Genomic DNA, 15,862 nt, shown 5'->3' with positions numbered 1-15,862 from the left:
TAAGTTGCACTTTCACAATAAAGAGATTTCACTACAGTACTTGTATGAGGTGAATTGAAAAAAAATGAATTCAGTTTATCTTCTTTACAGTGAAAATATTTGTCATAAAAATATAAAGTTATCACTGTACACTTTGTATTCTGTGCTGTAATTGAAATAAATATATTTGAAAATCTAGAAATACATCCAAATATATATAATACATTTATTTTGGCATTCCATTATTGTTTATCAGTGCAATTAAAACTAAACTATTTTTTAATCTAGTTAATTTGTTTTGCATTAATCGCTTGCGTTAACTGCGGTTAATTGATAGCCTTGCTAGCAACCATGGGGTTGGAAGATACCAATCTACTATCCATCCCCCCATAGAAGGGAGTGATTGCTGCAAAGTGAATCTTTAGAGAACTCACTGAAAGGCCTGAGGACTTGAAATGTAAGAGGTAGTCTAAAATGTCCTGGATTCTTGCTTAAACAGGTTGTATCCCCCCAGGCAATGGACCAAGCAGAGAACCTTTTCTAGTTGGCTAGTAAGCAGACATAATTGATTGTTTCCTACTGTTGGACAGAATCTCTTGAACCACCAGGGAATACTCCCACACTTTATCTAGACACTCAACAGCCATTCCGAGAGGTGGAGACTGATGGGTCTGGATGTAGCATTTGACCGTGTTCCTGTGATAGAAGGTCTGGGAGGAGAGGGAGAGAAAGAGGAGGTTGAACTAAGAGAGAGAGAAGATTCAAAAACCAGTACTCCCTTGGCCAGACCAGGGCCATCAGGATTAATCTGGTATGGTCTCGCTTCAATTTGTGGATGATCTGTGGGATGAGAGGGATCAGGGAAAGGTGTGCACTAAATCCCCAGTTCTCTTCTATGTGAAGGCATCAGTGAGGAAGCCTGGACTATGGGAGGCCTGAGAACAAAACTGATGACACTCTTGTTGTCTTTTGTAGCAAACAGGTTGACTGAAGATCCCATATGTGAAAGGTGGGCCTCACTGTCAGATCTATGGAATTTTTCCATTCCTTTCTCCTTTCATTTAGTCAGTGAGTGGAGCAGCTCTGAAAAACAAGTAAAAAAGGTTTTCCCTATAGCACGTTCAATTGTTGTAGTGCTAGAATTAGATGACCTTTTCTGGGGCCTCTGTCTCCTTTAGGAGAGACATACTGTGTCTGGGAAGTTAGAAAAGTTGTCTGTGACAGTGATCAGAATATTGCTGTGGGGGCTTATACTGATCTTTCTTAGAGGCTGGAGGATAAATTTTCAGAGAGCAGAGAGCTGTTTGTGAATCTTTAAAAGAGTGAAACACCTCATCTCTCTACTTTGAAAATAAAAACTGTCCATTAAAAGATAGATCATCAATAGATTATTGGATATCTGATGCTATTCCAGAATTAAATAACCATGGTGCACTCCTCATGATGATTGCAGAGGCCATTGCTCTGGAGGTCTCATTAACTGCCATGACAACTAAGGAGTTTGGTTCAAACAGAAACACTCAAACCCTAGGAAAGGACACTGTATCATTTTTCCATTCGCTTGGCTGTTGGGGCTAGCGATGCCAGTGTGTGCCACATAGATTTGGCCAGCTGTAATAGGGCATCATTAATAGGGAAGGCAACCCTTCTAGGGCTGGAGCCTGGAGGATGGCCACCAATTTGTACCAGCTCAGCTTGAATACTCAGAGTTGCAACCATTCTCTTGAGAAATTCCTGGTAGGACATGAACTGAAGAATCTGAAGTCAGGGCCACTGAATCGTACATGGATGGTGATGACGGGGCTGCTGGAGCTGAAGATACTTTGAGGTACATGCTGGTTCTCAGGGAAACTGTTAGCCACAGAGAATAATCCAGAAGGAATGTCATCCTGAGCTTCCACAATAGGCTGGACTGTGGCTTGGGCCATCTCCAGATAAGGGCATCTTACATCCAACTTATGTGGAGATCTGGCTCTATGGCAAAGAGGTGTTCCAGGGGGCCACTGCAACACAAGGCACAGCATAATAGGTCAATGTATCACAGGCCAGGCAGGTCTGTCCCTACTACAGGAATGGCTCTGCTCTTGGTATCAACACTTACTTCCTGCGTGTTTGGGTGATGTATGTGATCTCTTTAGCTGAGGTGGGGCAGGAAAAGAGGTGGAGGACTCTGACCCAGAGTGAGAAGAGCTGTTTGAATAATCAATAGGGATGGGGGGGGGGGGGTCACCCAACCTGGTGGCATCACTGGAAAACCCCAGTTGTCCACTCTCCAATATGGAAAAGTTAATGTTGGTACTGTGGTTGGCATTGTATTTGGTCCTGAGAGGAAACTGCAGGAGGTAGATAGTCTTACAATTGGGTCCAGTACAAAGGATGGGTCCTTTTTTGGTGTTATGGGGTCAGGATTTGGTCCCCAGTCAGAGGAAGCTACCGGTACTGAGGACTCTGGTAGCAAGGTTGATGTTGTAGATGGCGCTGAGGGCAGGGGATGTCTTGGTATTGACCTAGCCTGCATAAGCACCATATGCAGAACCTGCCTCTTCATCAGTACCTGAACTGAAGGCAATCTCTATCCCAGAAATGAAGAAGACAGAGTTTGGGGTACCATCCCTGCACTGACATCCAAAGGTAGTGGGCATAATGGTACAGATAGACAAAGGAAACCTGAGGATGCTGGAGTTTCCACAGGTACTGGACTCGGTGGCCACCCTGTAGATGGTTCCAGAGTCAACACTACAGCACAAGGATCCTCCCGTCTCGGTACTGGGGAGACACAGGTTGGCATCTCTAGGTACCAGAGTTTTGCTGACAGTGATCCCCTGCTTTTGATGAAAAGGAGGACTAATCCTTCCTTGATTTCTGGCAGCACCAGTCCATTTTATGGATCCTCATTTGAGGGACATGCAGGAATGATGAACAATCCCTTTCCTGCCTCTATCACTGATCAGACTGTTGGGACTGTCCCCAACTCCTGCAGAGGTAGAGGATCCTCCTGAAGATGATGTCTAGGGATAGTTAATTGAGCAGTTGGAAGAGGATCCCACTGCTGAGGCAGTCTCACAGCCTGTTCTAGCAGGTGTTGCTTTAAAAGAAGGTTTCTTGCAACCTGTGTCCTTTCCTTATAGGAATGACAGCTACTGCACTTTGCCTTTATGTGTCCCTTTCCAAGGCACACCAAGCAGCACATGTGTGGGTTACTGTTAGGATCAGAGACCTCACATGCCGGGCAATGCTTGAAGCCCAGGGAATGGTGCATAACATTCAGTGCCGCACACCAAAAACTAACTATACAACTAAATATACTAATAAACTAACTAACTCTAACTTAAACTATTGGTGCTAACTGCAAGTAACTATTTACACTACTGAAGACTGAGTCACAAACTGTGATGCAGCAGGGAAATTGTGAGGAGAATCCAACACAGGGAGCTCCAACTCAAGATACAGGTGGTAAGAAGGAACTGAGTGGAGTCAGGGTGCTGCCACCCTTATATAGCCTCAGGAAGGGCTATGAGAAGGTACAGATGTGGCAAAAAAGTCTCCAGCTTGCAGTGCGCAAGACACCAACACACCAGTGTGGAATACACATCTGCACAAACTTGAAGAACCAGTGATATTGTTGGTGCCACTAGGTATAGCTACCAGGTAACTCGGGGGGGTGGAAGGCCATAAGTGCCAATGAAACCCCCCTGCTCTGGGTCTAAGTGAGCCACAGTAACTCCATCTTGTGAACTTTAACCAGCCTCCATGCAAACAGCCTAAATGCTGAAGCAGAACATGTAACAGTCAGCTTTTTTGCAGACAGCTGCAGTTTCGCTCACACTAGCAGAAGCAGTAGTGATAAGGAAGGGGGGGGGGAAGGGGGAAGTCTTCTACGTCTGAACTTGCAAGGCCAAAGATAAACATGCGGACGAGAACTTTTCTAACACGCCACAATGTAGTGCCTGCTGTAACTGCTGTTGGGAAGGGAGGGGTAGGGGGGAAATAGAACAAAGGCTTACTCAAACAGCTTGGAATATAAAATGGGAAACTTGCTTGTATTTGTTGCGCTTCTGATTTGAGACATGCTGGTCTCCTGAGTGCCTTTTCAAGATCTCGAATAAACTTGGTTTGCTTCTCCACCCTGGTGTGTCTATTGGTGCGATGCACACCGGGCAACGAACCCCTGTTGCCCCCTCGGGCCCTCTGGGCCGGCAACAGTATCATACTTTCCGATCACTTTGCACTCCCAGTTAAATACACGGAAGTCAAATGAGGCATTAAATCTTAGAAAACGATCCCGACAATGGAACCAAACTTTTTTAAAAACTGTTTTGTTCCTTCTATATGCCTTTCCACTTTCTGGTTGAATCTGTCAAACACAGCACCTACTCAGAAGGAAACAAAATTTTAAAAAGTTTTTATTAACCACCTGCCAAAATCCAAAAATGACAAACAGTACAGCAAAGTTGCTTTAGAGGGAAGGAGATGGTGAGGGAGGTTAATTTCCGTGTGGGTAGGCAAAGGCTGCTTTGTTGGTCTGAAATGGGAGGCAGGTAAACACAAATTATGTTGGAATTAAGATAAGGCTTTAAAGAAGGCAATACAGCTAAGCTTTGTTTGTCTTCAAAGCAGCACTTAAGATCTAAAAAGTGTCCAGGCAGATTTAGAATATTTAAAAGGCAACTTCCAAAGAAAACAAAAACAACCCTCCTCCCCTGACCCCACCCAAAAAAGAGAAACTGAGCTTGTGCCTTTCCTTAGGATTTATATAAAGAAAAAAATTGTTAAAACACTTTCTGCTTGTTTTTTACATTAAAGATTCAGGACTTTTCTACTGTAAAAGACTATGGAGACTGGAGAAGTAGGAATATCACAAGAGAAAGGAGACTGAAAGCTGAGCAATTGGGAAGAGAAGGGATTTTTAAATCACTATTTAAAACTCCATTTACTTTTAGTCCGTATTTAAAACCCAGCAATTAAGTCTCTGTTTAAGATTCAACAGCCACACTTTTTCAGTTAAGGTACTGGAACTCTCATGAATGTTTACTGTGAGCTCACAGAGGTCCTTCAGCAAATCTAGGAAAGGAGAACAGACTTGACATTATTAAGATAAAAAACAAGTATTCAAAAATCCAGTTCTCTTTGGAAAACAGATGTCATCCATACACTTATCATAAAGTAAAAACATTTTTGAAAAATTCTCTATAGTTCTTAGGAGGTGAGGTTTGTTATTTTAGGCAAGCCAGAAAACAGTGCTACCCAAAACTGCTAAAAGTGTCAGTTAAAGACCCTAAACCTCCTAAAACAGAAATAGATACCAAATGTAAACTTTAAAAGTCATTAGAATGTCAGCGGGGACTGGAAAAAAATTAAGGCATATCCTTTACCAGTAACACTAATATTTCTCATATGAAAAATAAAAAGCGGAACAAAGAGTATAATGGAAAAAATAAGGAAAGTAGAACATGTCATGGAAGTGGGTGAGAAGCCAGCCACTGAAAAGTACCTGAGAGCGTTATTAATCTGGAGGAAGAAGTAAATCTTAACCCATTATTTGCCAAAGTTACTGCTACTGTCATAAGTAGTGCATGTAGTGTTAACAGTGTTCTATTGTTTGTGCCTGCACAGATGTGCGGGGGCTGAGGATAGCTCTCACCACTACTGCTTGTTCAGTGGCTAGGCATAATACTGAGTACAAAGACTACATTTAGTGACACTACTAGCACTAGATTATCCGGGGGGGGGGGGTGAGGCAAGTCAATCCTGTGTTTGTGTGGGGGTAGATAGTGCACAAGCACCCACTGATATGGTGCAATATGAGATCTTGGAGGTATTGTGCCTGGCTGAGGCAGAAACAGCAACAGGTAGAGGCAGGATAAGAAGCAATACAGACACCACTGTAGTTCCAATGATGAAGATATGATCTTATTAAGGCAGTTATTACACTATGCTCCAAATAGGAACAGGATGGCTGACTCTTCTGTCACTATGGCCTCATCCATCAGTTGTATTTTATATGTTAGGAAACCAACAAAAGTGACACTGAAAATGTTAAAAGAAAACCTTTAGCCTAACTTGTTGGGAGTTGTTTGTGAACTGAATATTTTCAGAATAGCAACCACCATCATTCAAAGTCAGCCAACTCCATGATGCACACCTCAGAGCACAAATGGAATCACAATCTTCCTGGACTTTGGGTAATCTTCAAATTTCTCAAGATACCATCTGAAAAAACAAGCCACTTGAATTAGTATTCATCGTCAAAATACTACAAAAGAGACTAAATTATTGTAGGAAACTGCCAGAGAAACATTTATAGCAATATAAATATAAGTAGATTAATCTACAAAGGAACATCTCCAGGCTTCACTTCATGTGCAGAACTCCTATTTTAAAATGATCACACCCATCCTCATGAGATCAGAGTGCTGACTACAAAAATTAAATCAAACCTATGGTTGCCAACAATGGTGAAATCAAATTAATGAGAGTGGTGTGTGTGGAGCAAGGGCAAGTGGGTGGCCCAACATCTTAACAAGTAGATAATGTACCACAGCAAGTGCCCAGATTCCATTACAAGATGGATACATTGGGATGATGAAAGTGAAGTGGGTAGATTTTAGAGCAGCTACAAGAAACGACATGAGGAAAGTTAGTCTTCTGTTAGACTTAAAGGTGCCACAGGACCCTCTGTTGCTTTTGACATGAGGAAAGACTGACAGGTTGGAACAATAGTACCTTCTATATGAACTCTCATAAGAATTTAGATATACCAATTCAGATTGCTTGTGAGAAACAAAACAAATCATGAGGCTTAATCATCTCCAAACCTGGAAAAAGACCCAGGCTTATTTTGGTATATTGTAAACAGGGCTTTGGAGCTGTGCTCCGGCTCTGCTCCAGCTCTAGGCAAAAACCTGCAGCTCCACTGCTCCGAGCTCCGCTCCAAAGCCCTGATTGTAAAAGATTTGTCAGCTCTCACATTACTACATCCTCAAAAGGGACACCATCAACTTCAAAACAAGACCATTTTAAAAAATGAGTTAAGTGTTTTGAGTTACTACACCTGTCCTGGGGTCCTTGTTTTACAAACACATTTTCCTGTTTTAAAAATATTTTTCTGCCCCTTCTTGCTGTGTGAAAGACTCACACATCCTGGGGAAATGGGATCTGATTTAATCTGGTCTCCTCACAGGTGCAGGTGTTCATATTACCAGATCCAACAGCAGGATCAGGGTCTAAATAATTATTATGGGGAAACATTAAAACTGATTACACACAAAAGACTGTCAAGTGCACAAAATAAATAATTTGGCATAATTTTTCTCCACTCTTTCATTTAGGTTCCCCCCCCACATCCCCTCCTTCTTGTCTTCTTTTCCCCCTTCCCCCCCCCCTCCTTCTCAACCTTTTCTACCTTTCACCAGGCTCCCTGTGCAAAAAGTTTGCAAAAGGGAACTGGCAAGGATTATTCAGTTTTCTTCTTCTTTGAAGGCATTGGTAAAAGCTTGATGTAGGATGAAACTGGAAAAATCCTAGGCAATTTGCCTTGGCAAACTATTTGTACCTGATTGTGTTTATATTGAGCTTTAGAAACTCTAGCCACAATTGATCTCACATCACTGCAGCTCGACAGTGCTAGCACCTTATGAAAGTGCTAGTGTAGAGCAGTGGTAGCAAGGTGGATTTGATTTAGTCAGGAAGACTCGATTTAATCATGGATTTCTACATAAAAATGCATTCTTGTTGGTTGTTATAACCTTAATACATATCTTCACAACTCAGAGATAGATGAAGGTTTAATTTTTAGAAGGTACACACTAGACATTTTTAAAGTGATTTATTTTGAAAACTTTTCAGATTAGTTTTACAGCTATATCAGAAAATGAATGATTGTTTGGTTATTTCATTTACCAAAGGTAATTGAAAGGACAGTTACCTGTTCCGTAACTGGCGTTCTTCGAGTGATTGCTCCTGTGTATTCCACAGTAGGTGTACGTGCTCACCACGTTTTTCCCTTAGCAGCATCCATAGTGGGGGAGCACCGCTGCGACCTCCTGGAGTGGCGCCGACATATCGCGCCATAAAGGGGGCTGCATACTCCCCCCACCCTCAGTTCCTTCTTGCCGCCAGTGAAGATAGTCGGAACTTGTGCTCCAGCTTTGCTGCAGCAATTCTAGCCTTAGTAGTATCCAGCTTTCCCTGAAGTTACTTGTTGAACTTTTCTCTGTTAGTGCTGGGCTCGGGGCATGACCCGTGGCCCAGGCTTCAAGTCGTGTGACTCTTGTCGCAATCCTATGCCCAGAAGCGATCCACATACTCAGTGTCTTTGCTGTCTGGGCGAGGCTCACATTAGTGAGAAGTGTACAATTTACCGCTCCTTCAAGCCCCGAACAAAGAGGGAGCATGAGATCCAACTCCGAGCTCTCCTAATGGAGTCGGTGTTGACCCCAGCACCGGCGCGTTGAGCCAACCCCGCGCCGGGCACCTCGTCCTTGGCGCTCAGCGAAGCGCCCCCGGCGCGCCGTCCTGATTCTGCGCCCGGTACCGCATCGTCGGTGCGCAGCGAGGCCCCGTCGACGAGTCGGCACCGCTCCCCTTCTAAGAAGCAAGGGAAGACTCAGCGGCGCCGGGAGAAAGATCGGGGGGAGGCTAGACCCGCGTTGGGCAGCCCACGATCCCCATCGGGACCGAGACCTCCGACTCGGGTAGAGCGGAGTAGTCCGGTGCCGTCCACGCGCGCCTCGCCAGAGGTGAGAATGCCTTCGACGCCGGAGGCAGCTCAGGCTGCGTGCGACATCATGACGCTTCCGGTACCGGGGGCGCCGCTCCAGTCGGGTCCCCGATCCCGTGGGAAGCCTTCGCTCAGTGCCCATCGACCCTCTCTGGACGTCTCCGAGGTCGAGATACCGTCCCACGTTGAAGGGCTGAGCCGTGGACCTCGGCGCGCCTCCATGCCACGAGCAGGATCGTCTGCAAGCGAGCTTTCCAACTCCACTCCGGGAAACCGTAGGGGAGGCACTAAGAGACGGCGCCACTCCTCTTCGAGTCTTGACCGCAGGGACAGGTCTCGTTGGCGGCGGCACTGCCGTTACCGCTCCAGCACCCGCCGTGAAAGGCGCTATGCCCAGAGCTCGTCACAGGACTCTCACGCACTGAGGCGTCGTAGTCTTGGGCGCCGAAGGCACAACGGAGACAGCACCCCCGACTCCTACCTGTCCTCCTCCAGGGGCTGGAGACGTCATGTTCAGGACCGCTCCAGCCATTCGCACGGCACCGTCCGCTCATCCCGGACTTCGGCTTCGGCACGCAGCCGCCCCTTGTTGAGCTGCTTGGTGCTGCAGGACCAGCCGGCCCTTCCGGGCTACCTCGCGTCCCAGGGCCAGGCCATTCCCTGGCAGAGACAGTAGTGCCAGTGGGCACCGTGGCCCCAGGCACCGGCACTGCTGGGACCCCGCTCTGTGGCAGGAGCGTCCCAGGCCTAGCCGACGTTGCCGCCTCAGCACCGCGAAGGGGCAGTGGGCACCGACCCTCTGGCACCGACTCGGGCCCTGGGTCAGGACGTCGAGCTTGCAGTACAGCCCGGATGCAGACGACACCGCGGCACCGACCTCCTCGGCGCTGGACAATTCCGTGGCGCCACCACCTCTGGTCTCTCAGGAGGATTTCAAGGCCCACCAGGAGCTACTCAGGAGGGTGGCATCGAACCTCCAGCTCCAGGCCGAGGAGATGGAGGAGCCGCCGGACACATTGTTTAATGTCCTTACCTCTTCAACGCCGGGGCGTGGCCCTCTCGTTCCATCAGGGGGTGGCCAATATTAGTACTGACCTCTGGCAAACCCCGGCATCTCTCTGCCCGATCTCCAAAAAGGCCGAACGGAAGTACTTTGTGCCCACAAAGGTGCACGAGTACTTATACTCCCACCCAACTCCGAACTCTCTAGTGGTGGAGTCGGTGAACCACCGAGAGAGGCACGGCCAACCCGCTCCTACCCCTAAGGACAAAGACGCTCGCAGGCTGGATTCCTTTGGGAGAAAAGTGTATTCATCTGCGAGTTTTCAGCTCCGAGTGGCCAACCACCAGGCACTCTTGAGCAGATATGATTTTAACCTGTGGGGGTCCCTTGCCAAGTTTGAGCCCTCCCTCCTCGAGAAGGACAGGAAGGAGTTCCGGGCCCTTATGGATGAGGATGAGGTGGCGGCTAAAGCGGCGCTCCAGGCGGCCTCCGATGCGGCGGACACGGCCGCTTGTTCGATGGCTGCGGCGATCTCCATGAGAAGGGCATCCTGGCTTTCGCTCTCTGGCCTATCGGCTGAGTCCCAGTCGATCATGCAGGACCTGCTGTTCAATGGTCGGGCCCTGTTTGCAGATCAAACAGATACGCGTCTGCATGGGATGAATGACTCCCGTACTACCCTGCAGACGCTGGGCCTGTACGTCCCGCCGGCCAAGGACAAGCCCAGGCCTCACACCTCCGCTCCACAGGCTCGGGGTAGATATGAGCCCCCGCCTAAGAAGCAGCGAGAGCAGAGGCGCCGGTCACAATGCCAATCCCGCTCGGTCCCTCGTCCGGAGCCCTCTAAGGCCAGGAGGCCAGGGAAGCGGCGTTTTTGACTGCTTGCGGGGGGTCACCGGGCCTATTGCCAGGTTAACCCCCCCCCCAGTTAATAAAGTTCAGGTTTGCAAATCGTTTACCTGCCTTCCGTTTGCAATGGTCCCGTATTACTACAGACCGCTGGGTCCTCAACACTGTATCCCTGGGGTACAGGTTGCAATTTGTTTCGCCCCCTCCCAATTGCCCTCCAGCCAGGGAATCGACAGAGGACCTGGAACATGTGCTCCTCCTGGGTCAGGAGGTACAGCGCCTCCTCTCCCTGGGAGCTGTGGAGAGGGTACCTTGGGAATTCCGGGGCAAGGGATTCTATTCCAGGTATTTCCTCATCCCGAAGGTGAAGGGCGGGCTTCGGCCCATCCTTGATCTGCGGAAGCTCAACCAGTTCTTGGTACGCTGCAAATTCCGCATGGTGTCCCTAGCCTCTATTATTCCCTCCCTAGACCCGGGGGATTGGTTTGCAGCTCTGGACCTTCAGGATGCCTACTTCCACATCCACATTTTGGAAGGTCACAGGTGCTTCCTCCATTTCCTGGTGGGTCAGGACCACTACCAGTTTACGGTCCTCCCCTTTGGCCTCTCGACGGGCCCCAGGGTTTTTAACCAAATGTATGGCGGTGGTAGCAGCCCACCTCAGGAGGAGAGGGCTGCAGGTCTTTCCCTACCTGGACAATTGGCTGCTCAAGGGCAAGTCCCGGTCCCAGGTGCAGCAGCAAGTATCCCTCTTGCTATGCACCTGCTCCACTGTGGGCCTAGTGGTAAACGAGGAGAAATCCACGTTAGTTCCAGTTCAGCGCATAGAATTCATAGGAGCGCTGCTGGACTCCCAGGCGGCCACGGCCTCCCTTCCAAGGGACAGGTTCGAGGCACTCAGAGGCCTCGTCGCCTCCTGGTAACCACGGCTCGGATATGCCTTCAAATCCTCGACCACATGGCAGCATGCACCACAGTGGTGCGACACGCCAGGCTCCGGATGAGGCTCCTCCAACTCTGGTTGGCCTCCCGCTATTCCCAGGCCAGGGACAGCCTGGACAAGGTTGTCACGGTGCCGCCAACGGTGGTTGCAGACCTCCAATGGTGGTCCCTTCCGAGCAACATGCTCCGGGGAATCCCCTTCTGAGACCCCTCTCCCTCAATAGATCTAGTGTCGGATGCCTCGGACCTGGGCTGGGGAGCCCACGTGGGGGACATCAGGACCCAGGGGATGTGGTCACCCGAGGAACTGACCCTGCACATAAATGTCAGGGAACTCAGAGCTATGCGCCTGGTGTGCCTGGCCTTTCGCCAACACTTACAAGGGAAGGTGGTCAGAGTCCTCACGGACAACACCACCGCAATGTATTACATCAACAGGCAAGGGGGCACGCGCTCCAGGGCCTTATGCCAGGAAGCCCAACTCCTGTGGGAGTTCTGTATAGCCCACAACATCCTCCTCCGAGTGTTCCACCTACCCGGTGAGAGCAACACGCTCGCAGATCACCTGAGCAGGGTGTTCTCACATCAGCACGAGTGGTCCCTGCACAGGGAGGTGGCAGAATGGATTTTCCTTCAGTGGGGCACTCCCCAGGTGGACCTATTCGCCACCACCCAGAACCGCTTCTGTTCCAGGGTGATAGAAGGCGATGGGGCCATGACGGACGCATTCCTGCTCGATTGGTCGGGGCCCCTGATGTACGCCTTCCTGCCCTTCCCCCTCATAGGCAGGGTCCTACAGAAGGTGAAGTCAGACGGGGCGAGAATTATCCTGATAGCCCCGGATTGGGCCTGTCTACATAAAAGTGCATTCTTGTTAGTTGTTATAACCTTAAAACATATTCTTCACAACTGAGAGATAGATATAGGTTTAATTTTTAGAAGGTACACACTATACATTTTTAAAGTGATTTATTTTGAGAACTTTTCAGATTAGTTTTACAGCTATATCAGAAAGTGAATGATTATTTCATTTACCAAAGGTAATTGAAGCAGATATTTATAAAGTCATTGGGAGATGAACTATCTCCAATTCAACAGGTTAATCATTAATATTTGGAGGATTTTCTTGCCATGCTGAGAACATCACCAGACAGACCTTTAAATTGTTTTATTTAACTAAAACAACAACAACGCTATGTATGCTGGATTGTTTTCTTCAACAGCAAACATAATATTTTAACAAAACAAGCATATGAATTTTTTAATTTAGTTAAACATTCAAGTTTTTTAAAATCAGGTTTGTTTTTGTTAAAATTGTTTTTAACTAAATTATTTTTATCTACCCTGAGTGGTAGTGATGTATCAATATGTCCTAAATCTGGGAGAATTGCCTACAATTTTAAGGAGTCTACTACAAAGGGAGTAGGCTTAATCAATTTAATTCTGCAGTTGCCATTATCAGCCTCCGGCTACTTAGTTTACTCCAATCCCTCCATGCCATGTATCAGGGTGGATAAAGATCAATGATTAAAAAAAAATAAAATTAAAAATGGATTTTTTGGATAAAATGCTTTTTGAGGGAAAAAACCTATCTAAAGATAGTTTTAATTAAGATACATTATAGCTCAAAGATATCTCATCATGGAATAGGGATTATAAATTCGATAGTATGAGAATATATTCATGAAATGTTTAAGAAAAGTTTTGTAAATGAGTTCCAATAGTTCATGGATTAGGGACCTAATCTTATGGGGTTTCAGGGGCTTCTGTATAGAATATTTAGGTTAATCTTTCTATATACCCAATGGGACTTAGTGCTCAGTCTAGAAGATACCATCAGAGGTGCTTAGTTTTGCAGTTCTCAAACTGTGGATTTGCGTCTCCAGAGATAACATGCTTGTTAACAGCAAAAATGTTTTTAAATAAATAAATAAATGTAGGCGACAAATAACAGACCTCAACCCTATTGTCCCTCTGCAAATTTGTGTACACACAGTCAATCCCTTACCTCTCTCTAAAAGTGAAAAGTTTCAGAAAGTTCAGTGAATAGAAGATTGTTGGAGGCGGAACAGATCTGGACAAGGAGAAGAAGTCTGGACATAAATGTGAGAAGGGACAGGTAGTAGAAACAAAAGTGAAACTGTTTGAGCAGCATATTCCAGAAGTCTTGAGGTCTTTCTGAGTGTAGCCTTCATTGATCTGAGATCTACCATACTATTCTCTCACTAGAAGGGAAAACCTAGAATGGCAGCAGGCCGTAAAAGAGACCCAGTTTGGGAATATTTTAATGAAGTTCCTCTACCTGTGGGTAAGACAGACAGGCATGCAAAATGCAAAGAGTGCAACAAAGAAATGCAAGGCCAGGATCTTCAGGCTGGTAAACTTTTTTTATTTCATACTTCTTTCTTAAGGACTGCCTGTCTTCCTTCAGGACTATTCTTGAATTCCCATGTTTGAGCAAAAAAATATAGTTGTTACTCTATGGTACTATCATTTTAGATGCAGTTGTAATAAAAAAATAAATAGCTCAAATAGGCAGATCTTCCTTTTACAATTTCACCTTTAAAGTAGTACAGAATGTCAGTGAATGCAATGAGTAATACTAAATGAGCAGTATGGTAATAATAATTAAAGAACTGCATTGACTTATTTTGTTTAGGAGAATCCATCCTCAACATACAGTAACTCCTCGCTTAATATTGTAGTTATGTTCCTGAAAAATGCGACTTTAAGCGAAATGATGTTAAGCGAATCCAATTTCCCCATAAGAATTAATGTAAATATGGGGGGTTAGGTTCCAGGGAAATTTTTTTAACCAGACATAAAACTATATATTATATAGATATACACACAGTATACATTTTAAACATACAATATAATACTGTTCACAGTTATGATTGTGAAGCTTGGTTGAGGTGGTGAAGTTAGAGGGTGGAAGAGGGAGGGATATTTCCCAGGGAATGCCTTGCTGCTAAATGATGAACTAGCACTCGGCTGAGCCCTCAAGGGTTAACACGTTGTTAATGTAGCCCCTCACACAAGGCAGCACGAACACGAGGGAGGGGAGACAGCATAGCAGACAGAGACAGACACACACCTTGTGTATGGGGGAGAGAGATGCACACTGCCCCTTTAAGTAAGCTGACCCACTCTTAAGTGCATTGTCTTTTTAAGTGGATCAGGAAGAAGACAAAGCAGGCAGCTGCCAAATGACGTTAGAAGGGAGCATTGCATAACTTGAAACCAGCATGTTCCTTAATTGATCAGCAACGTAACAAGGAAACAACGTTAACCAGGATGACTTTAAGTGAGGAGTTACTGTACAGGATTCTGAAGACTATCCACCTTCAAGATCACCATCATTTTCTATAGTTTCAGAGTATCTGCCAATGATAGTGTTTGTCACATCATGTATGTCACATAGCCACACAGTATATCATCTGTAGCAAAAAGAAAAAATCTCCATCATCCAGAAACAACCATAGGTAAATTTGTGATAAGAACCAGCAGATTACAAAAAGAGGTAATTGATGAAAAAACTGCCCGGTTTGTTTATGTAACAAACTCTCCTTTTCATATGATTGAGAACCCACACTTCATTAACATGGTTCAGTCATTAAAACCAGGATACAGTCCACCCAACAGAGCAGATGTTGCAGGCAATTTGCTGGATAAAGTGTACGAAACAAAACTGAGCAGTGTGCGAAAGGTGAAATTGTTAGCCTGAGTCTTGAGAGGTGGAGCAATGTCCACAATGATCCTGTTGTATGTGCTCATGTGACAACAGAAGAAGGGAATGTCTTCCTTACAGAAACAATTGATACATCAGGAAATGCACACACAGCAGAGTACTTACAAGTAGCAGTAAAAGCTATAACAAACTGAAAAAAAAAATCAAATGTCTAGTACGCAGCTTGGTCACAGACAATGCTGCAAATGTATCCAACATGAGAAGAAACTATTTAGAGAGTGAAGAGAGCCCCAAACTAATAACATACGGTTGCAGTGCTCATTTGATGCACCTCCTATCCAAAGACTTCAGTGTTCCAGAAATAAAACTAATGTTGTTGAAATTGCAAAATACATTCATAACAACCACTTTGCAGCAGCTGCTCGGAAAAAAAGACATGCGATGGAACTCAGTAGTGGACTGTTTTGAGCACTATATTAAAAACTGGCCTAATCTGATGACAGTTTGTGAACAAAATTGTGAAAAAATAGATGGCACTGTGTGGTGGGGCGGCTGCCCCACACCCGGAGAGGGTGGGCTGCGGCAGGCCTAGGCGCCTGCGTATTCGCGCAGCCAATCAGAGAAGGGCTTACTGGGGGCCAATCAGGGCCCAGGTTGGAGACAGCCAATCAGGGCCAGG

At 46.1% G+C, this 15,862-nt stretch overlaps 1 protein-coding gene across 1 annotated transcript in view; it reads right to left on the bottom strand.

The window, feature by feature from the left end:
* Window positions 1-236: 236 nt before the first annotated feature.
* The window catches only part of SRD5A1 (steroid 5 alpha-reductase 1), a 47,007-nt gene continuing 31,381 nt past the window's right edge, over window positions 237-15,862 (bottom strand). Inside the window, exons 5-6 of the mRNA XM_024200694.2 lie at window positions 6,122-6,189; window positions 237-1,062 (exon numbers count right to left, since the gene is read on the bottom strand). Coding sequence (XP_024056462.1) covers window positions 6,123-6,189 — 67 coding nt within the window. The 3' untranslated portion in view covers window positions 237-1,062; window position 6,122. The remainder of the gene's footprint in view (window positions 1,063-6,121; window positions 6,190-15,862) is intronic.

Source organism: Terrapene carolina, unplaced genomic scaffold (genome assembly GCF_002925995.2).
Source record: "Terrapene carolina triunguis isolate 2854851 unplaced genomic scaffold, T_m_triunguis-2.0 Scaffold580, whole genome shotgun sequence".
NCBI classification, from domain to species: domain Eukaryota; kingdom Metazoa; phylum Chordata; order Testudines; family Emydidae; genus Terrapene; species Terrapene triunguis.
Note: the sequence above shows the minus strand (reverse complement) of the source record. Positions and strands in the feature narration are given on the sequence as shown.